General features: G+C 41.0%; 1 protein-coding gene across 2 annotated transcripts in view; it reads right to left on the reverse strand.

The window, feature by feature from the left end:
* Nucleotides 1-4,359: 4,359 nt before the first annotated feature.
* The window catches only part of chst11 (carbohydrate (chondroitin 4) sulfotransferase 11), an 86,177-nt gene continuing 67,269 nt past the window's right edge, over nucleotides 4,360-23,267 (reverse strand). For both annotated transcript variants that reach the window (XM_073480977.1, XM_073480976.1), the window contains exons 3-4: nucleotides 5,133-5,362; nucleotides 4,360-4,984 (exon numbers count right to left, since the gene is read on the reverse strand). In XM_073480977.1, the coding sequence (XP_073337078.1) occupies nucleotides 4,360-4,984; nucleotides 5,133-5,362 (855 nt within the window). The remainder of the gene's footprint in view (nucleotides 4,985-5,132; nucleotides 5,363-23,267) is intronic.

A 23,267-nucleotide genomic window follows, 5' to 3' on the forward strand; every position in this document is an offset into this window, starting at 1 on the left:
TCTTCTGCCTTTCAAAGGAGTAGTCTGACATTTTAGAAATACATGTATTTGATTTCTTGCAGCGTCAGTTGAGAAGATTGATACCACCCAGGCCTATCTGTTCAATATGAAGCTATAGCTAGCTTCCCTCAGCATAAAGACTGGAAACAGCTCTAAAGACACACTAGTGATGTGGCATCAGTCGACCCACTACTACGGTCCAGACTTAAGTCTCTCAACAAATCAATTGAATGCCATGAAGTATTGGATATAAATCAGTGGTGGAAACTAACTAAACATTTACTCAAGTACTGTATTTGCGTACACATTTTTAAAAGATAAATATTGTACTTTTTACTCCACTCCATACACAATACACAATACATACAATACAATATTTGATGATTAATACCTTTGTACTTTTACTTAAGTAAAAATATTAAAATATTTGACCATAACAGAGTATTTCTACACTGTGGTATTGCTGATTTTACTATAGCACAAGATTGAGTTCTTCTTCCACCACTGATTCATGCTCCCCACAGGATGAATCATATAACAAATATTAGCATGCTAACATGCACAAATAAGATGTGAACATATTACCTGCTACACATTAGCATTTTGGCACGGATTGTGAGCATGTTAGCATGCTAACATTAACTTAAAGTACAAAACTCACTAGCAGGGCTGTAGACTCTAAGTTTTGTTTTACCTTTGGTCAGAGCCAGGCTCGTTTCCAGTCTTCATGCTAAGATAAGTTAACTATTTTCTGTTCGTAGCTCCTTCTTTATTAAGACTTGTATTAATTAATTAATTAATTAATAATTCAACACAATGCCTTACTATATAAAAAAAATGTGTTCATCTGTGCATAAATAACAAAATAAAGATATAAGCACCAAATCACATCATTCATTCCTCATCCAAACAGCACCAAACAAAAATGTAATTCAGTCTAACAATAGACATCGTCAAATGCAACACACTTGGCTAGACTTGAATATAAACAATCCTACAGCAGGAGCGGACACTGGGCAGTGCGCAGGCCTGGATTTGTGCAGACTAAGAATAAGGACAAAAGTGCCCAAAATGCAGTTGTTTGTTTTTGTCAGAGGCAGAAAATCAGCCGGGGCCTCTCAATGCTCGCTTGGTTCCCTGTGAGAATTTTTTTCCAGCTCTGTTTGCCTGAGCAAGCTGCCCTTTTTCTGCAGGGATCGTAGGGATCATTGACACTGACTTCTTTTTTTATATAGGAGGCCACTTTTAGAGTGAGTAAGGAGAGGAGAAAATAGCACGAGGAGACGAGAGGCCTCTGTAATGGCTTGTTTGCAGGCTAAGAGGTCCTTTGTGTATCGTTCGTCTTCCATTCTGGGAGTTAAATGAGCAATTTAAGCCGAGCCTCAGTCACTGTGTTAAAGTGGAGAGGTGCTGCCCGCCCGTGCCTCTCCTTACAACTGCTGAGTAAGATGCTGTGTGGCATCAACATCAGCAGGAGTGCTAATGTACAAGCTGAGTGTGTGTGTTCATTTTTGTGTGCCTGTCTCAGGAGGAGGCCGTGCTGAGAATACAGCCATTGTTTCTGCAGGAGGACGACTGCCGGGGCTACAGGCCAGAGCAGTAGCTTTCCTCTTTTATTAGAGCCAGATGTATGTCTCTCTCTCTCTGTGTGTGTGTGTGTGAAAAAGAAAGCTGTTCTCTCATTATAACCCACACACAGACATGCAGACATGTGCATACATGTAGGCCTACTATAATAAAACTAAAGCTACAAGAAGAGCTTGGCAGGGAAAACCACCACCAGAATGTGTCCTGAAGGACATATCTATTTGTAATCTATGATTTGGTCATGGGCATTAGTCATGGACATCCATTAGTTATGGTGATATTTTACTTTTAATGACATGGGGTCTTGGGGTGGACAGAAAACTGTATCCAGTCAACAGCAAAGGGAGTCAGATCTCTCACATCCCTGCCTGGTGAACGTCCAACTTACTGTACATACCCATGCTGGGTTTAAAAGAGTCTCCGCAACACATGTTCTTAACTTATCTGTGTTCACCTTCAGCAGCTTGAAACAAAGTTAGCTGGAAAGCTATACTGAGGAAGCTAAGCTAAAAAACGCTGTTGGGGCCCTTAAAATGAGGATGTTATGATAATCTGGGCTCAGAAGTACATGGCTGTCAGACATCAGGGATGGACAAAGGCATTGTCTATTGGCCCAACCCTAATGGGGTCACCACTAGACATAACGCTATCGTTAAGTTGACCTTTGCAGTATGTGCTATCAAGTACTGTACATTTTACCTGACTCAATTTTGATGAAAATAATGAAGGGAAAACATCTCCTGCACTGCAAAGCTGTATGTTTGGAAAATAACTGAAAAGCTGGTACTCCAGACAATTATTGCACTGCCAAAAGATTGGGTGACTCATTAGAAACAGATTTATAAATGAAATCAAAGTCAAAGTACACGAATGCGTTCGTTAAAATATTATGTCTGGTTCAAACAAGTTGAACAAAGAGATGCAGCTTTTCCAAAAAATGTCTCTTCCACTTTGAAGCTGGAGTGGTTTAGAATGTACAAAGAGGTGTAAAAAACAAAACCACTCTCTCTCCCTCCTGTATGATGCCCACACAACAGCCTGTAATCCAATAAACTGCGTGATGGAGAGTACAGTTATTAACCTTGACATTGCTTAACTTTGCTAACATTAATCACATTACAGTATGAGTGCAGTCTCTGTTCTGTGATGTGGGCAGTATATTGTTGATATGTACACTGAGAGCAGCAGCCAGTTCTCATGTTCTGGCTGGGGAATTGAGGGGGAGATGATGTACACCAAACACCGAGTGTGGATCTATGAAGCTCTCACAGCCATTTGGCACCAAATGTTTGACAACAGGAAATGGAAAATAACCCATAAATCTCTGATGAGCTCAGACACAGAAGGACAAAGCCATGGGCTGTGATGTACCGTACACCCTTCAGAAATGAAAATGCTGTGAGGCATAAATAATGTATCAGAGGCAAGTTGCGAGGAAGAAATCAACATGACAAAACAGTTCAGCTTTAAAATGTCCTAAATTGTCATCAGCCCAGGAAAACAAAAAATTAAATCTTTTCTCTTTAATCAACAAAACAAATTAAATAATATTTTGTTATTGCTGCTCGCAGCAATGCTTCATAAGACAATAAAAATAAAAGTAAGCAAGAAGACAAAGGATAATCTTAATTTACTGAAACACATGTTTGGTCGTTGGAGTAGGGCCTTGTGCCCTGGGTGTGTCCACTGAGCCCCCGGGCGGGGCATGGTGGTGCACGGCAGGGCGGGGTTATGAAATCCAGTGCCTTTAACCCTTTCGAAACCACACAGGCTGTCTCTTCTCTTTCAGTTCAGACTTTCTGCACAGACTTGTCGCTACAACTGGTGCGCCCACTCATGTGAGAACAACCCCTACCTTTCTTACCACGTCCTGTAGCTCTAAGTGTTAAGGATGCTTGGTGTTACAGGCAATGATTTATTAAGCGCTTCCACACTTTACTTCTGCAACAGGAGTCTCCGTTTTCAATGGGTCCTCAGATCGTAACACAAGAGGTTCCTTCTGCCAACATCATGGTGAGAGAGACCGGTGACAACTCATTTCGTTACAACTGTTATCTGAAGGCCATGTCACCACAGTTACAGTTGTGAGGTCTTGAGAGTGAAGTCAGTAGCCATCTATTACAGGGCGTCCTTGAGGCGATGATGAGCCAGTTTCCCTCTGAAATGTATAAATCTAATGAGGGCAAGGGTGACGGGTGCTAACACGCCACGCTGACAGCGCAGCAAAGGGCATGAATTGTGTTTTACAATTTGACGGAGTTTCTCTATTGATCAGGGGGAGGTGGAGATAAGCTTAGCTCCCACGATGCATTGGGGTCAGGGCACGTGCGAGGCCGCTGTTTGCTTTGTAGAATCTGAAAGCAGCCTAATTTGTCAGCAGTTTGTTTAAACATGTAGGGAACATCATCAGGAGAATTGCTCTTCAAGTCCGTCCTCTGAGGATAAGTTCCCCTTTTAAAACACCTTGAAGACCTGCTTCACCCACACATTTTAGTCTTTGCATGCGTTTGGTTCATTTAGCCCACAATCTCAGCCAATCAGCTTTCTCTGTAACACCCCGAGTTGACTGGACATCCTCCCCCTGTGCCCAGACAAGCATCATTACCTTTCATTCTTTCAGCACCTGTTTTTATGTCTAATTCTGACCCCACGCCTGCATACAACGACAGTTTTTTAAATCAAGTTTGCTTCCAAAAAATTCTCTCCTTCACTCATTTTGTTGCCTCTCCCTAAACAAGGCAGTCATTCTCAGAGTCCCAGCTCTGTCCTCCATTAGTCCAGCCGGAGGTAGCTGGGTGTGGAGTAGTTGAACATGAGGAAGTCCATCTTGTAAAGCTGGTAGAGTTGGACCTGCTGTTGAGTGCTGATATTGCTGAAGAACTGGGCTGTCATGGCATCTGTGGTACGAGTGGACTTGGCATAGCTCGGGAAGCGCAAGGAGTCGCCAACACCCACCAGCCGCAGCACGTAGTTTGCGTCATCTTCCAGCGTGTCATACTTGCCCACCAGATCATAGTGGATGTGACATGGGTGACAAAGCTGGTAGACAGTCTGCCAGTGCTCGTTGAGTGGACCATCACGCTGCGTGGCCGGGTCCACCAAGTACTCAGCAAATTCTTTGAATTTGACATCAGCTCCGTTGAGCAGGGCGTCCTGTGTGGCGTTCTTGCGGTAGCGCCGGATGATGCGGGTGCCAAAGCGCTTGTGGAAGGATGAGTTGTACTTGAGGGTGAACTTGTTGCGGTATGCGGAGACCAGCCTCTCAAAGGGCTCACGAACAAAGAGGAACTTGAGGTAGTTCTTGAGGCGGTGGTTGATCTCAGCAATACTGTACTGGTTCAGCGTCTTCAGGTTGGAGGGAATGTGGGCTTCATTGGAAGGTATTTCCATCGGGTCACTGTGGAAGAGAGGCACAAGGACTGTGAGGAATGACGACAAAACAAACAATATACATTCACGTCCTTGTATCATCAACATAAAAATGGAATGAATAGACCTCAATACTCTCAAATCCCATTTAACAGTCTGCCAGGCACTAGACTGACCTGTATTTGCCCCGGCCTGTGAGCACCATCATGACGCGTTTCCAGTTGGTACAGGCCACCTTTGGGACATAGCAGTAGATGAGCTCATGGTCCTCGTCCACCACAAGGTGTTTGAGGTCTCCGGGTGTCAGCACTCTGCGCTTACGGCTGGATGCACTGTAGACTCGACAGGCATCCACGACTTGATCCCTCCTGGCCTGGTGGAGGACCGCTGCTCCAGACAACTCCGGCTGGGTTGGGGAAAGATAGAGAGAAAGAGACATTGCTGTGAAATTTTAACAGCTTAAGGGTGTCAACCATTTTTCATGTGGCCAACCTGTGTGACCTCCCTTCTCCCCCTCAAACAAGTGTGTGTGCCGATTGCAAGACTTATGAAAACCCAACATTTCCTGGTTTGCTGCTTTAGAGTAAAAGCTTTTCAATAACTACATAATGGGGGACTTTTATTGTGAAATTTCTTTAGGAAATGTAACATGTTTATCCCAGAATTACTGGAGCTTTGTTAGCGGCTATTCTTCAATTAAACTGTGGGGAGGATAATTTACAGCTGCTCTTTGACTGCTACTGAAGACAAGCGCATCATTGGTTAAAGAGACACCCTCAAGCAGGGGGCCCTGTTGTAATGGAGATGCAAATTCCTGCCACGCTTGGCTGATGTGCTGAGTAAAGCGGAGTCAAGCCAAGCCGGACCCGAAACTTATAGTGACAAGCGATCAAATAAAACACACCATTACCTTGGTTAAAATTATAGATTAGTTTGGGTTTGAGGCAAAATGTTATTTGATAGGTTTTGCATTATATTGCAAACGCATTACAAAATATCTTTAATTTCCATACATGAAAAATCTATTACACTCTTTCACATATATGTTTTTCTGGTCTGGTCTGTTTTTTTTTTCCATATGTGTTACTATGTAATTTCCTTGGCATTGTAAGGAAAGACTTACTGTGCCAATAAAGCACTCTAAAATGAATGAAACTGAACCAAAGCAGGAGGAGGAGGAGGAGGAGGAGGAGGAGGAGGAGAGAGAGAGAGAGAGAGAGAGAGAGATGAAGAGAGATAGCCGGGAAGATGGGCAGACAGATAGTGAGAGAGAGTTATTAATCTCAGCCTTTATTATCATACTCATCTCTTTATTGACTCTATCTTTTTCCCCTATCTGAGTCACTCCACAGACTATGATAGAGATAAGTCCATGGCTATGGGGGAAAATAATGATATTGGAGGATATTACAGATATTGAGTGTTCAATATGCATAAATTCAGTCAGCAATCATTCATCTGAGACATATTTCATATACACCATGACGCTTGTGATGAGGTGGACCACAGCATGGGGGATAGGACGAGGCTGGGGAGAAATTGAAAGAGTGTGAGGAGGAGCGATGCATCTGAAGGGCAGGAATGTTTTCTTGCACCTCTTGATTATTTTTCCTCTGGGTCTGAATTCCCCTTCAGGGCAGTACCCTGGATTCCTCACGGAATCTAAATTGATTGTACTGTGGCCTGCATCTTTACCACTACGTCCCACTCACAAGTGTGGCCTTTCAGTGCTACACTGGCCCGGGCTGAGAGGGAGGGAGAGCTGCTGACATGACGTGCTGAAATAACTCAGGGACCACCACCGAGCGCTATACACGAAGACAGCTTCACTGAAGAGGTTTGTTAGTATTTCTCTTTGAAGTCACCCTTCATGTGTCCAAGTGGGCAATTCATCATGCACCCAGCCAGCTACAAGAACCTGGGAGGAAACCAATCATTGCAAAAGCATGGAGAAGTTAGGATTGTAACAGCCAAACACATGACAGCTATTTCTGACTGTCTGTGAAAATCATGTTTCATAGTCTGTTATTTTCTCAATAAGCTCCATTGGATAGTCATGTGGGGATACAGGTCATCGTAGGTTGATGTTTTCTGGTTTTATTTCCTTGAAATCATTAGTGTGCAGAGGTGGGGTAAGACTTTTTACCAGAGTATTTACCACAAAAACATGCATATTCAAGCTACTACAGGAAACTTTTATTTTTTGTTGAGTCTGGTCTGGTCTGTGGACAAAAGATGACGATGGTGAAACAAAGTAAAAGCTGTTCTAGTGCCATACCACCAGACTACAGAGAAGCTTCTTTCCCCAGCTGTGAGACTCCTCAATTCATCCTAAGCACTCTGCCATGAAAAATAGTCTACATTTTATGACTTATGTAGGTCATATAGAGACATAAGTACTACATTGACAATGGCTCATAACCAGTGAGAGGTCTGTGTGTGTTTTGTGCTGTTTTTGTGCAATATGGTGAATATTCAAAATACTTCATTGCTAGCCTCAGGATGCAATGTATAGTTGGTGAACTGATCTAAAACTGATCCAAAACACAATAGTGAAACGATTCATATAGCTGAATGTGTCTAATTGGCAGTATTGGTTTTAAGTCCACATTTCTGGAGACTGTCATGTACAGTCTAGTCGAGCTGGCAGCGTAAATGCTGAAAATGGAAAGTTACTTTAAACTGGTCGCCAATGGTACACCATAAGCAGGCTGGCAGCTGTCACCTTTTCTTATTGTGGGATTTGGTCATTTTAATGCGAGGGCTTGCAGAAAGTGGCAAAACATGGAGACTCATCTACTCACTAGTTCATCCTTACTGGCAGACTTCATTTGCAAACTCTAACTTTACAATTTGTAGATTCATCAATTTATAGTAAAGTGTCTATAGTATAGTATAGTAAGAAGCATTTAACCTTCAAAGCCATTAAAGGTTTAAAGTAGTGTTCATTCGTCAAGGCTATCTTGATGAACAAAACATGTAAGTATCATGAATTTGTATTTGCCACAGAGCTTATTTACTGCAAAAATCTAACTGAAAAATTCTCAAGGCTTTTTGTCAAGGGAAACAGGACAATGCTAATATCTGGGTTGGCCTTCAAAAATACGTCATCCCTGCAGCACTCTATATCAGACTGGCAATGGTTGTAGCCAGATCTTTCTCTAGCAAAGGCAGAGTGCTGTAGAGACAGGTCTGGTGATGCAAGACTATGTACAGTCTTGAAATGTGTACAAACAATAAATCGATCTTGTACCCACATGGTGAGAACCTGTGTGCACAGTATATGAATCTTGTCACAAAAATAATTTCACAACATAACACAACATATAAATCTTCTTTCAACAAGATAATAACTTCTGCACTCAACATATGAATCTTCCCACAAAAGAAATCTTGCTTGCACACCATCTGGCTCTTGTTTACAAGGAAACATATTATCTTATTATGACATGATAGTATCTTATGTGGACATATTAATATCCTGTTCCCACAGCATATAGTTTATCTTCTTGCACTTTATCAGTTTCTTATTCTCTATGCAAATACTGACTTCCCATCTCCTTGTTGTTACCTCTGCTTTAACCTGTAACACTCTTATCTATATCTTTTTTTTATATCAAACATCATTTGATTTCTCCGTCATATCAAACAGTGCTTTAAAGCATTCTGAGGGAAGTGTAAATTGACAAGGCGTGATGAATTTTGAACATCTCTGCTCAAGAAGAAGGCCTCATCTTGCCCCCCTACCCCTTCTCCTCTTTGTGTGCTCTCCACTCACTCCTCCCTATGCATCATCAAAGCCCGCTAAGGCATAACAGTGCATAGCAAATAGCAGCTCTTTGTTGATGAAAATCTTTCCTTTCTACATCCGCTCAGAGACATCAAGCCATGATTCACACAAATGTTGCAGTGAGTGTGCAGCCCTCCATCCCAGAGGAGGACAAATGCTGTAATTAACATGGGAAAAGGAGACAAGGGAGGGAATCTTGTCATCTCTCGCTCCGTCTCAGTGTTCCTCTCCTTATCTCTCTTCTTTCCACAGGATTACTTTCTGCCATTTTATCTCCTCTTCAAGCAGCTCAGTCATGTCTCTTGTGCAGTTTCGATGAAAGGCTGAGAGGGAGGGAGCAGAGGACGAGATGAGAGAGGAGATATGTCGATACAGTGTGAGAAGGAGCGGCGATGGAGATCACTGACCTCTGGCCATGTCAAGCCATTCCCACGGGAGAGCAGACACCATTATTTGTGATTTGCTTGCATATTACCCCTATACTCCCCTGTGGACATTTACTAGCGGGTCAGCATCAGATAAGGGCTAGCAACAGCCATAAAATCACAGCTATAAAAGTAGTTAGCAGCTTCACATGATATGGTCAATTTAGTTTGATATAGTCTGACTGGTCAATGTCCCAGAAGAGCCTCAAACCTTCAGCTCAGCAGTTTCCCTGCAGCCGTGCTATATGATGAAGTACTTAGCATTACAGCATACTGATACGATATATTCATTTGAATGCGAGGGTGTGGGTGCATTAGATGAAGACGAGAGGGACAGAAAATCCTTATGCTTACATTCAAACCTAATCTCACTATAAAAGCCATTATCTGTGCTGTATATGCAAATAGAAAAGTCTCTTTTTTCTTATCTTCATGAGACGAGCCCATTGTACATTCACAACGATGCTCTTTTGTTGTCGCTGCACATTTGTTGTTAAAATGTGTGAGAAACTGATGACAGAGTAACGCGGAGATTGTGTTTCCACATTTCAAGTCTTCATTTCCTCGCCACCTCTGTATTATTCTCACTGAAAGTTGTTATGAGTTTGAAAAATGATCTGAGAATCAGTGTGGAGGCTTGTGGACGCAGTGGTGGTAATGAATAGCTTCCTCCTGATCTGCTGATGGTTGCAAAGTAAGAAGGACACAGGAAGGAAGCTACGAAGCAGGAGATTACAGATGGAAGAATAGAAGGAAGTTACTAACAGGACAAAATGGGTATCTAAAAATCTATCTATAATCAACTCAGATTACACAAAAATATATTTTTTTAGATAATAGCAACAATTTTGACTGTGAAACTTTTGTCATGATCGCCAACACTCTGTTAACTCTTAAAAGTGCATCTGACATATGAAGAAAAAGACCTCAACTTCAAATCTGAAAAAAACACCCATATTATGTAGAATGCAGTCAGCACACTTATAGTTTGTGCCAGTACTGTTTTATAAGAATAACTCAATTTGTAAATGCTGAATATGCGTTTTATTTGCAATGAAAATATTGTGAGAATATCTGTGGAACTTTAAACTTTTTTTTTTTTTAGTATAGGTGAAACGTTTGATTTTGAAGTAATCTGATAAAATCTTAATTACTGTACATTCTTATGTAATCCAATGGATAACGACACTGATTTCTTTCTCTTGGTGAAGCCGGAAGGCAAAGCTATTGATTAACCAGTTGATCTACATTCCTTGAGCTCGGACATCCGGAAGGAGCTCGGAGAGCCTCATCTGACCTGGGAATGCCTCGGGATTCTCCAGGAGGAGCTGGAAAGCATTGATGGGGAAAGAGACAGCTGGAATACCGTGTTTAGCCTGCTGCCACCACTACCCGACCCCTGACAAGCAGACGAAGATGGATTGATGGATGGATACTTTTTGTATAGTTTTTGTTTTTGTGTGTGTGTGTGTGTAACCCCTGCTGAATTTTTGTTACAAATTCTTGTGTTGTATATTACAATGAAATTAATCTTGAATCGTGATGTAAAGGAAAAAGAAGAAGAAACAGGGTTCTCCAGTGTACAAGGTAAGTACACACAGAGGTGCAAGGGGGGTATAGAGGTCAACAGCAAATATCTCCCTCAGGCCCCTCTTAACAGTTTATTATGGCCGTAGTGAAATCACAAAATAGAATCTGTTGAAATTAATCACAGACTAAGTATTAGGGCTCCAAGACAGTGACTTAAAATCATATTGAAATATACTGTGTCTTCAGAATGTTACATTTGCACGTTGAATTACCATACATATGGAAACAGCTTTCTGCTGATGAATTATCCCTCAGAATGCAAGAAATATGTTTTAAATGCTGTTGGGGAGAAAATGAGATGCTAATGCACCGTGATTTGTAGCCCAGGGATTCAGCAACAGAGCACTTTGTTTAGGGAAGATGCCTGAAACATTTTTTCCTCTGAGAAATGATGAGAAATAAAAAAAACTGCTTCCTATTGCAATTTAAACACAGCAGCAGTCAATACTGCTATTTGGATATCTCCTCAGTTAATAGTGCAGTCTTGTTTATTTCCCGTGCAGCTTCTTGGGTATTTATGCTCTTCTGTCTCGGGAAGATTCGAAAGTGTCTGGAAACAGGCCACGTAGAAAAAAATCATTGTCTTGGAGAATTGGTGAATTCACGCCCCGAACGTCCAAAGTGAATGAGGTGACGGCAAAGTGCTGCAGAAAAAAACTCCTCACTTTAGTCTGACATTGTTAATGTTTGACACTTTCCTCTGCTAAACGGCTCGTCCATTTTGTCTCCTCAAACTTGAGCCATCTGCACGCCTCGCCTGCTGTTTGTGCATCAGCTTCTCTCTCTTCTTTCTAGCCGTGAAGTCATCTAAACAAAGATCAATAGCATTCATCAAAGCACCTCTCTTTCTCTTGCACACATACACACATACACACACACACACACACACACACACACACACACACACACACACACACACTGAGCACTAAAGGCAGTCTGTCTCTCTGACCCTCTCTGCTTACAGACTGGCATTCATAGAGAAGGAATAAAGCTGCCAGTGTAACACAACTGTACCAAACACACACCTCACACACACATACACATACACATACACACACACACACACACACACACACACACACACACACACACACACAAACACCTGATTTTCAAGTGCGTAATGCTTCACCTGAGTCTCTGTAAAAGGCAACAAGGCAAAGCCCCTCTATAAACCCTTAACAATGCTGACCGTTTATGAGGCAGATTCGTCCTTTCCACTGAGGCTGGCATCACATTAACTTTCCATAATGTCATTTATGAGAAGTCGGACCCACAGAGGGGGATCATGCCCTCACCCCAGCTGCACCCGCTGCGACATGGAAAAGACCTGAGGAACTGTTTTCTTCACCTTTATTTATGCAAGGAAACGACTGAAAACACATCCTTTTTTAGAATACCCAGCTTCCTATTCATGCAGCTCCACACATTTATACCTGGAAAAAGCTCAGGACAGCCGCAGACATCTACGGAGCAGCCCCAAACACGGGGTCAGAGGGCAAATATATTCATAAGAAGCAACTGCTGTTGGGAATGATCTCTAATTATATGGAAGAGACATAACCAGTTGATCAGTTAACATGATAAAATGTATTTTCTGTCTGTCGAATAACAGCTCATTAGACAGAACTACAACTATGATTATTTACTACATAATTTTTCTCAGTTTTGAGAAACTGGTTCTCCAGCACATCAGAGACAACATCTCTGCCAGCCTGGATCCTCATCAGTATGCTTTCAGAAGCAACAGATCCACAGAGGATGCCATATCTACTGCCCTCCACTCAATCTTCACGCACCTTGAAAATAACAACAGCTACATCAAGATGCTGTTTGTCGACTCCAGCTTAGCATTTAATACAATCTCACCCATGGAGCTGATTGGAAAACTAAACACTCTGGGCTCAATGTAACACTCTACAATTGGATATTGGACTTCCTCACAAGCAGACCCCAGAGAGTTAGGATTTGCAGTCACACTTCCCTTACGTTGGTGCTCAACACCTGAGCTCCCCAGGGCTGTGTGCTCAGCCCCCTCCTGTTCACACTGTACTTCATGACTGCACTCCCCGAACATCAAGAGAACTCTATTGTGAAGTATGCAGACGACAACATTATCATTAGCCATATCATAAATCAATCAAATAAGTCAATCTAGCTTATTACCCATAAATGTGGCTAATGTGAGTTTATGGGTTGTACTAACTCTGCGCTCGCCAACTCTGTTTTACAGATTCAGGGCAACCAGGACATGTGCAAAACAACATATACTGTATATGGGCAAACCCAGATTATAATATCTTAGACCTACCAGCAAAAAAACAGAAGTATCTGGTTATACATTTACCTTGACCCACTATGAAGCGACAGGTATTGTAAATGCTTCATGTAAAAATGTTTATTTGGAAAGCTTTAGGGCTCGTGCAGCTATCTGCGATATACACTGATCGCGATATGCGCAAATCCTTATTGTAAAAGTAAGCATGAGTCATAGCGTCACAACAGCCACATTTATGGGAAATACACCAGAACGAACTGTACCACAATTTTCCTTTAACAGGTAATCAGTTCTGTTACAGGCAAGTAACAAGTACAAGTGGTGCAAGCAGCAATTCCCATTCCAAGTGAATACATCATAAAAATCAATGCTCTGCCCTTGTATATTCTAAACAGCTGCTGAAACAGATAATACTTCACTTTAATGTTGGCTTTTCATTGACAAGTAGCATAGCATACTGCCTGACAAAAAAAATCTAGAGGTTAAAAATGTATGGTGTGTATGACTGACAGCAAGTGGTGATGAACTATGCCATTTAATGTAACTTTAATGCAGATTATTTCTCATAACACTCTTCAAAATTCTATTTCAATGTTTTGTTAATGACTTTGCCTGGATGGGGAAGTTGTAAATTCAAAGTCATATCTTGACTCCATGTTGTTACGGTGCAACCTGTATTTTTATAGTCTATCTCTCATAAATAGCTGGTGCAACAGGCTGCAAGTCATAGCCAGCATCTCTCACCTCTGGACATCTCCCAAACTTTTTGACACACTGTAAAAAAGCAGTGAATCTACTGATTCATGATTTTTGTGCTGATGCCTGTTATGTAAGAGCACTGCAGGGAGGCAGTGAATGGACACTGTGTATATCAGAGGGCCAGGGGCTAAAAGCACTGGGATTTCCTGTTGGGGCCAACGAGGCCAAACAAACATGCAAACACATAGGCATCCATACAATACAAGGTACAGGTTCAGTTTTTTTTATCGTTCTACATTAGAGGGCTGTGCAATGAAATAAAATATATAGTCCCTTTATGCTACTCATAGAACAAAAATGATGTAAATGGATGAATAAATAATAAGTCATAAAAACAGAATATCATTTATGGTAGAGTGTGAAGGATGAATTTAGCTTGAGGAAAGAAGCTGCTCTGTAGTCTGGTGGCACGGCAGCAGATACTTCTGTATCCTTTTCCAGATGGCAGCAGGGTGAACAGACTGTGGCTGTTGTCTTATAGTATCCTTGGGGCTCTGTGCAGACATCTCACTTCACTGACATCACTAATGCTAGCTGGATGGGTACCAATGATGTTCTGGGCAGTTTTAATCACCCGCTGTAGAGCCTTTATGTACTGGGCCGACGATGAACCATGCCAGTTTGTTATGTGTCCAGTCTGGACGAAGTTCACAGGAGCCACTGGCCGACTCATCTGCATGTGCCGCCATGTTAAAACATGATCCTATTTGCTGCAGGGTTTCTGTTTAATTCTTAATTTATTCTCAGTAGCAATTAATGAGAATAATGATAATGTATTCATTTGCTAAATCCAAATATTTCCCTTTCGGCAAAAGTCTAATTTAGGTGAGTCAGTGTTACCCACCAGTGGGAGTGTGGATATTATTTTTTCTCTAAGCACTTCAGGGACGGTTGTCTGTAAAAGGTGCAGTGGAAACCTGAGTCCTAAAGGTGCTGTTAACAGATGATCATAGCAGAGGTTTTTTATTGGAGAGATTTTAGTGCCCCATGATGGCCCTTCCACCTGACAGGGATATATCTGTGGGAGGAAGCACTAATTATTGAGATTTTTTTTCTCCTGAAAGGACAATATTAGTGGTAGAGGAATCAGTTTAAAGAGGCACTCCACTGATTTAGTATTCAACTTCCATAAAGTTGGAGGAGTCACAGGAGGCAGATAAAAAAGAATGCTCTAATGAAAGCTAAGGCCCAGATAATATCACTGTTAGTGTCACTATTAAATATCCCTGCAGTGAAAAGTATAGTTAGGCCCAAGACTAGTATAGTCTTGGGCCTAACATATGGTTAAACTTCTGATATTCACTCTTCAGATATTCAAAGGGCAGAGGACAGGTCTGACTCAACCCAGGAGCTGAGGAGGAGTCAACAAGGCCCAAAGAAATTCCATCTGTCCTTGAACCCTCACTTGAACCTCCACTGAACCCTAACCCTCTGTCTGCATGACACTAAGCATACCTTACAAAACTATACAGAAACCTTTAGTTTCAGTGTTATGTTATCATTGTGTGCAATGATGCAGTTACTGTCCTCAAAACTCTTCTAAAAATGACCCTGTCCATATTGAGTCTTTGACTCTGTTGTTTACCACATGGTGGATCAGATTTTCTGACAAACCAGCCTCTGAATGCATTGCTTTTCAGCAACCAAAAAAACAACAACAAAAAAACATACACTATGATTCTGGTGTGTCCTTGAATGCCCCACACGCCTGTAAAAGCATTTTTTTCCCTCTCACAGCTGCTATGCAATTCTCATAAAATAATGCAGTAAGTTGTTTGAATACAGGCCCTGCAGTTCACTGCTGACAACAAAGTAGAAACACATAAACCGCATAAACATGTCGGGTCAATGAACTCTGCTGTGGTCAGGTAAATCTGCAGGATATCTGACACCTGGGTAAGCCTGACTCTCCCTGTCCCACGGTAACATTAAACCTGTTACCTGAGCTCAGAGACATGGCTGCTTCCCAGGGTAGAGTCAGCCCGCCTATGACTGCCCCTCAGACCCTGTGGTAAACATTTACACTGTGTTTTCTGTCATTTTGACTCATTATGCTCGAGCTATGCTGTGAAAAACAGGACAGTAGAAGAAGCAGTGTCACTAATGCTGCAGCTGCACATGTAACGTAGGCGCTGATATGTGTTTGCTGCTGTACATCTGACGACCACATAATTATATTTGTATGCATGTGTGCTTGTTACTTGTGTGTGTCTCTGAGTGTGTATATGTGTGTTTCTCAAAGAGAAAAGTGGGGGTTTAATTATAGCACCACAGACAAGATAATGACAAACTGCTCTGACTTTCCCTCAGAGCCATCAAAGTTTCTCTCTGCTTTCATGAGCACTTTACGCTTTTTCTCTCTGCACGGCGTGTTTTTCTCCCAATGGAGCAAAAATCAGTAGAGAGAACGGAGTAAAAGGAGGTGAAGGGGAAAGTGGAGGATTTTACTTATCACATGGTAACTCCACTCTCTGTTTTACACTTAAACCTGGAAAGTTGACACATCATTTCCCTCAAAAGAAAAACACTTTTTTTTTTACTTGAAAGGACTCATTACTCAGAAGTCATGTAGTGTGGTGTGATGTCTGTTAATATCAAAGCTAGTTGGTAAAAACATGAGAATGCTAATGGGTAGTTTTTCTGCTGCTTACCATAAAACGTAACTTAATTGAATTTATACTACACACACATCAGAATGGTGAAGGTTTTGATTAATTGTTCAGCATCTGCTTCTACCTGTCAATAACAGAATTGTGTCTGTTATATAGCTTACCTTCATGATTTAAATGGGGTTGACATAATAAAAGAAACACCCTTCAGTATAATGCGATACAGTTCAGCGGTAGCAAGAACTACATCCTCCAAAATTATCCTATAGTTGAATCAGTGATTCAATTATGAAGGGAGGTTTCATTGCAGAATTGTTAGACTGCATTAGATTTAGCTAGGTGTACCTAAACCTAAAATGGCAAGTGATTGAAGAGTGGCTCAAGAACTGGAGTTGTGTACTTCTTTTTTGCCTTGTGCTAGTACCAGAGGTGGGTAGTAATGAGTACATTACATGCACTTGAGTAACCGTTTTTGGGTATATTACATTTTTGCATTAATGCAAAATACATTTACTCTTAACTCACTAGATTTTTCTCAAAAAATCTTTAATTAAACTCTGTTACATTCTGATAAAATGGTGCTACTAATGATGCTACCTGAATTTGTTATCTTATGCATTCATGCACATTCCATTGAGAGACAGGTATTAGCAGGTCCCAGGTCTGCTGGTGCTCTGTTATGGATCTCACCACAGTAACGCCTCCACATGACTCTGTTCAAAGCAGCAGGAGTACGGCTTTCAAATCGAGCTAACCGCTAATAGTTACGGATGAATTAATAGCACACAGCGCAGTGGGCTGCAGTTGTATGAAGTCAGTAGAACTTCAGAGAACCCATCGCTGACAGACAGCTGTATGTGTGTCTGTTGTTGTAATAAATTTGATAATATATGCACATAGTATATATATGTCAGACTCTTTATATTTTCATTTTGACATAACAGATGCAGTCTATTATTTACATTATTTGATGATTTCATACTCGTCTCTTTTGATTGAACTCCCCATGACAAAACAGAACTGAGGAGACCAAACTTCCAAGAAAAACTGAAAGAAGCTTCCTCACAGGACACTGAGCCTGATTCACTTGCTTCCTAAACCTCCAATGCCTGTAAAAAAGGATCCAGTCCAGGTGATGGACAGCCCAAAGTCATTTCCTACAATGTAAACAGTGATCGAAAAAGCAAGATATTTCACAATCCTATCCCTCAATGTACAGTTGGTCAATAGCTATTGACTGGCCATCATTTGTTGAATAAGTTACTGTACATGAGCTGACATAGCTGTCTAGTACTTGGCATTTCTCAGCTCCCTTTTGGTCAGTACACTGCATTGTAACACCTACACTGTGCTGTATTATGCCTATGTCTATGAGAGATTAAAGTAAAGTGCTGTGAGAAATTTACAGTCTGCTCGAATCAGGCTCAGTGCAAGTGTGTGTTAAAGCATTTGCATACAATGAAACCTTTTACCTTAATAGGGTTATTTTATCTTGAGCCTGATACTGAAACCCAAAGTGCTCATAATAATTGCTCCATCAGTGTGTGAATGGCTGAGTGTAGAAATATTGTGGGGCTCAGGGATGAGCAGGTCCACACCTTGCATGGCAGCCTCTGCCATCAGTGTATGAATGATGGAATTTGACAAGTTTGTAGAGCGCTTTTGAAGTTGGTAGACTGTATAAATGCAAGTCCATTTACCACAAGATTAAAATCTTAGAAGATGTTCCATACAGAAGCATAATTATTTTGATCAAGCCCATCCTCGTTTGATCCCACACATGGGTGTGTGCAGGCGATGCTCTTTTCATTGATGCATTATCCTTGCATATGATATAACCTTATATTATAATCACAGATAATGTTATAATCTAAAAAAAATGCTGTCACAAAAATGTTTTATAAATAACATTATAGAAAATATTATTTCAAGATTGATGCTCACGACATAACCAAACATCCAATTCCAATCGCAATGTAACTTTAAAAGAGTTAAAGTTTTTGAAAAAACTTTTGAATGTATTTTTTTGCCTTGATGGTGTAGTTATAGCTCTCTTTTTCAGTTTCATTGTAGTTTCATTGCATTTTGTAATGACTTTGAGGAAAGCTGGTGCTTAGTCATTTTCTTCATTTTCTCTTTCTGATGCCAGAAGCATTTTGTCATCCGTCAATGCAACAAGAGAATTGTGTTCGTTGTCGGCTGCAGTGAAACGTTCCTCTTGCAGCAGGAAAAACAAACAAACAAAAAAAAAAAGTGTGGACAAGAGATCCAATGGAAAAACAATTTAAATCTGGGTATTCTTCAGTGAGAATTGGTGATGCAAACAATGAGCCTAATGCCTTTTCAGGAAAGACACAGGGATGACAAGCAACGAGGGCCAGAGCTGGATGTGTGACGTGCTGTACATTGAAATAATTTGATGATCTCGAGGAAAAAAGCAGGTCATGTCAAGATCATGAAACAGTTTCCCTTTGGTCATAAGGAAACTATAAACATTATTTATACATGTTCTCTATACAGTCTCTTCTCTCTCCACAGTTGATCCTCTCAGAGAGCAGAGAGCGCTCATCTCCTCTAAATCCCTTTGTCTCTCTCCTTTCACCTCCTTTCTTCAGCCCTGTTCATATGCAGCCTCCAGAGATGGACAGACACAAAAAGAGTAAAGCCTCCTCCTCTAAATCCCTTTGTCTTTAAACCCAGAATGACTTATCCAACTTCCCACACACACACATACACACACATCTTAAACCCACACCCGCAGTGTATAGCTGTGCTCTGGTCTGATGGTTTTACAGCAGAGCAACACTCAGACAGATGCTTTTGCTTCTTTGCTGTGGGTGAAAGGTGCGACGTTTCTTTCAAGTCTGTGCCAGTCTCTGCCGCTCCGCTCCTGCATAATCTGGCCCAGGGTGCCAATTCCAGGGTGCATGAGGGTTTAGCGTGAGAAAACACACACACACATACACACACACACGCGCGTGCACACACACACACATACACACACACATGCACGCACTCAACTAAAGTGAAGGGATTGTGTGGTTAGCAGGATATCTGCAGCTGGTGGAACAATCCAGACAGGTATTATCTAGTGACACAGACACATGCAGACACTTTCCTCTCTTCACTGAATACATTCATTGTGAAACACTAAAATTACTTCTCTCCACAACATGATGAATATTCAGAGCATGCTTATTTCAAGCCATTTCCAATGATAACTACTGGTTGTCCAACCAGGACTGACGACGTTCATGTCCCTCAATTTGTAGAAATTTCAATCGTGTTTTATTTGGGGGGGGACAAAGTCTTAACTGCAAAGAGTCTGAGTCTCTCTTCTTACCAATCAGTCTACCCTGCTGTCCTAATGATCAGGAGCTCTGGGTAATGACTAAAGGGATGAGATGCCGGCCTAGTCATCAGAATAAAATGTTGGCATTGTAAGTTTCTGGAAACTGTACATCAAATGTGTACATTTTGTGTGTATCATATCAACATTTCTACAAACTGTGTCATATCACATGCAGATAACAGGTATATGAGCTGATTTTCATGTCAGAAGGTGAAGGGGATGGTGGTGACGTGACACCTAACGAGCAACAGACCACTGTTTGAGACAGCATTTTTCTTTTAAAAGTTTTTTTTTTTTGTCCGGACAGCTTGAGAGATGACAGGAAATGGGATGAGAGGGGAGGAATGACAAAGCCTCTGTGCATCAGTCGCACGCTCTACCAACTGAGCTTCTGGGGCGCCCCTGAGACAGCGTTTTAACATTTCTAAGTGTGAAACCACTGAAGAACCACTTAAGAAGACCTTAATAAAATCAATTTAAAAAAGAGTTTAACATAAAAACCTGATAAAAATCAACTCTACAACTGCTCAGAAAATAGGAACATGAAGTGTGGACTCTTAAATATGAGATCTCTATCATCCAAAGCTGTTTTAGTAAATGATTAAATATCAGATCATAATATTGATTTAGTCTTTCTGAAACCTGGCTGTGTAAGAATATGTCTGCCTTAATGAATCCACTCCCCCCAGTCATTTTAATACTAACATTCCTCCTCAACGGCTGAGGGGGGTGGGAGTTGCAGCCATATTTGACTCAAGCCTACAAATCAATCGTCAACTCAATCATAACTCTTATGAAAGCCTAATTCCTAGTCTTTCTCACCCGACATGTAAAACAATACAGCCAATCCTTTTTGTTAAAGTGTTTTTATCAAGTTTAATCCTTAAAACAGATAAAGTTATTACCATGGGTGATTTTAATATTCACCTGGACATTGATAATGATAGCCTTGGTACTGCTTTTACCTCATTATTAGATTCAATTGGCTTCAGTCAGTGTATACATACATAAACACACATGTTTTAACCACATGCTCGACGTTGTTCTGGTATATGGTATTGAAGTTGAACATTTAATAGTTTTCCCACAGAATCCTCTTTTATCAGATCAATATTTAATAACTTTTCTATTACTATTACTGGACTACACGCCACAAGGAAAACATTTCTTTTCTAGATGTCTCTCTGATAGTGTTGTAGCTAAATTTAAAGAAATGATTCCATTGGCTTTCAATTCAATTGCATGTCCCAGTAAAACAGAACATTCTTGTACCAATCCTAGTCCCTCCCAGCCTGATCATCTGGGAATGACACTTGACTCTATTGCCCCTCTAAAAAAGGAAAAAAATAAAGCATAGGATATTAGCTGGTACAATCCCCCTGGAGGAAGCTCGATTGGCAATGGTATTGACAATGCCAGAGCAGCTTATTATTCAGCTTTGATAGAGGAAAATAATAACAAAGTCGAGGTTGACAGATAGTCATAGCTCTATTGAGTCTTGTATTCTTAAAACACTGAGCAGTCTAATTAGATACAAAAAGATTATACTTATAACGGACAGAATCCATCACCTTCTGACCTCAGATGGTACCAATTTAGCCTCTAACACAGAACCCTTAGAAACAACTGTAAAACCTGATATGTATCTAGACCACTTCTCTACCCATTGACCTTCACCAGCTCATCAACTTGTCTGTCAGACCCACTCCCAACTACCTCTAGTTAGCACCTCTCTACTCTACATGATCAGTATGTCCCTATATCTAACCCATGTCCCACCTTTCCTTTTCCTTAGAGTGCATCATGGCAGTGAAAAACCACTGGTTAAAGTTGCAAATGACCTTCCAATTGCATCTGATGAAGGACTTGTCGCTGTGCTACTGTTAGATCTTAGTGCTGCATTTGACACCATTGACCATCACATTCTATTACAAAGAATGGAACATTTGATTGGCAGTAGAGGAACTGCACTGAGTCAGTTTAAGTCATATTCATCAGATCGATCTCAGTTTGTACATTTTCACAATGAATCCTCATTGCATACCAAAATTAGTCATGGGTTAGGGTGATAAGCTATAGGCTTAGACTGCTGGGGGACTTCCCATGATGCACTGAGCTTCTCTCTCTTCCTCTTTATCTGTACACATTCATGTCTCATTAATGCATGATACTGACTTGGCTTCTTCCCCGGAGTCTCGGTGCTTTCTCATCTCGCAGGTTCCCATGGATCATGGTTGGTCCTGCTGCTGTGATCCTGCTTGACTCGTATTATCACCAACATCACCATTATTATTATTATCATTATTATTATTATTATTATTATTATTATTATTATTATTATTATTATTATTATTACTATTATTGGGGCTTCTGTACATTTCCATGCCCAATGTCACTTTCAGTAAATCATTGTGAATTACTGATTCTTCAGTGTTGTGTAATTCCTCTTCTCTTGGATTAAGATTAGGTGTGTACGATTTTCAGTCTCACACTTTAAACTCTTACAGAAACCTTTAACCTTAAAATACAAATCATCAAAGGCTTTTACTTTGGTGGATTTTCCTCTGCTCTCTATCCTTGTGAGAACATTTGATCCTCTTAAACACAGATACCTTACAACAGACACACACAGACTATAAATACATACTTCCATTACAACCTCCCATTAGTGTTAGTTTTGAGTCATTCATCCCTGATTCAAACCAAGAGCAAGACCGTGCACAAATGCGCACATCCTTCTCACCAGCCTTTTCTGAATCAGCATTTAACTGTGAGCCAGGCTCTGGCTCGGTAATAATGGTGTCTACATGCCCCTGTGAGCCAGCCTGTGATTACTGGTAGGAAGAAAAAAATATTTCCATGAGGAGGAAAGATTATTACTGTGTTTCCTTCCCTGTATTTAGATGATATCTGGCCATGTGTGTGGCCACATCAAATCATTTCCTCTGGAGCGTTGCTGCATTTGGCAAATCAACTCACTCTGATTTTAATTTTGATTAATGAAACCAGTGTAAGCCCCAAGGACACAGAGTTCAGGTTTACTGGAATGCACTCCAAACACACCATAGGTAAAAATAGCACAGAAGAGGATCTCTGTGAACCTCTGAAAGCCTTAAAGACACTGTGTTGCTCCCTGCCTACTGTACCTTCAGGCCTTGAATTAAAGTCTTGATTACTTCTTAACTGTTGGGTTTGAAAAGTGGATAATTTTCACTCCTGCCTGACTGCAGTGAAGATCCGCGGAGGCGACCTCCATTGTTGGAGAGAGAATGGGAGTCTCTGTTTAGTTCTGAGTTCATTGAGAGGCTCAACATGTACATGAATGAGGTAATGTATAGAAGTTTTATGTTATATTCTTATTATATATATATTCTTGTTCACCAACTTCTTTCCTCGCTCTCTGACTCTCTTCCAGAAGTATAGCGTTGGGCCACCAAATGAAACGCACCATTACCTTGAGTAAATTCTTTGGGTTTGAACATTGTTGGAAGCATTTGGGATAATCTAAGTA

This window comes from Pagrus major, chromosome 14 (assembly GCF_040436345.1).
Source record: "Pagrus major chromosome 14, Pma_NU_1.0".
Classification (NCBI taxonomy): Eukaryota; Metazoa; Chordata; class Actinopteri; order Spariformes; family Sparidae; genus Pagrus; species Pagrus major.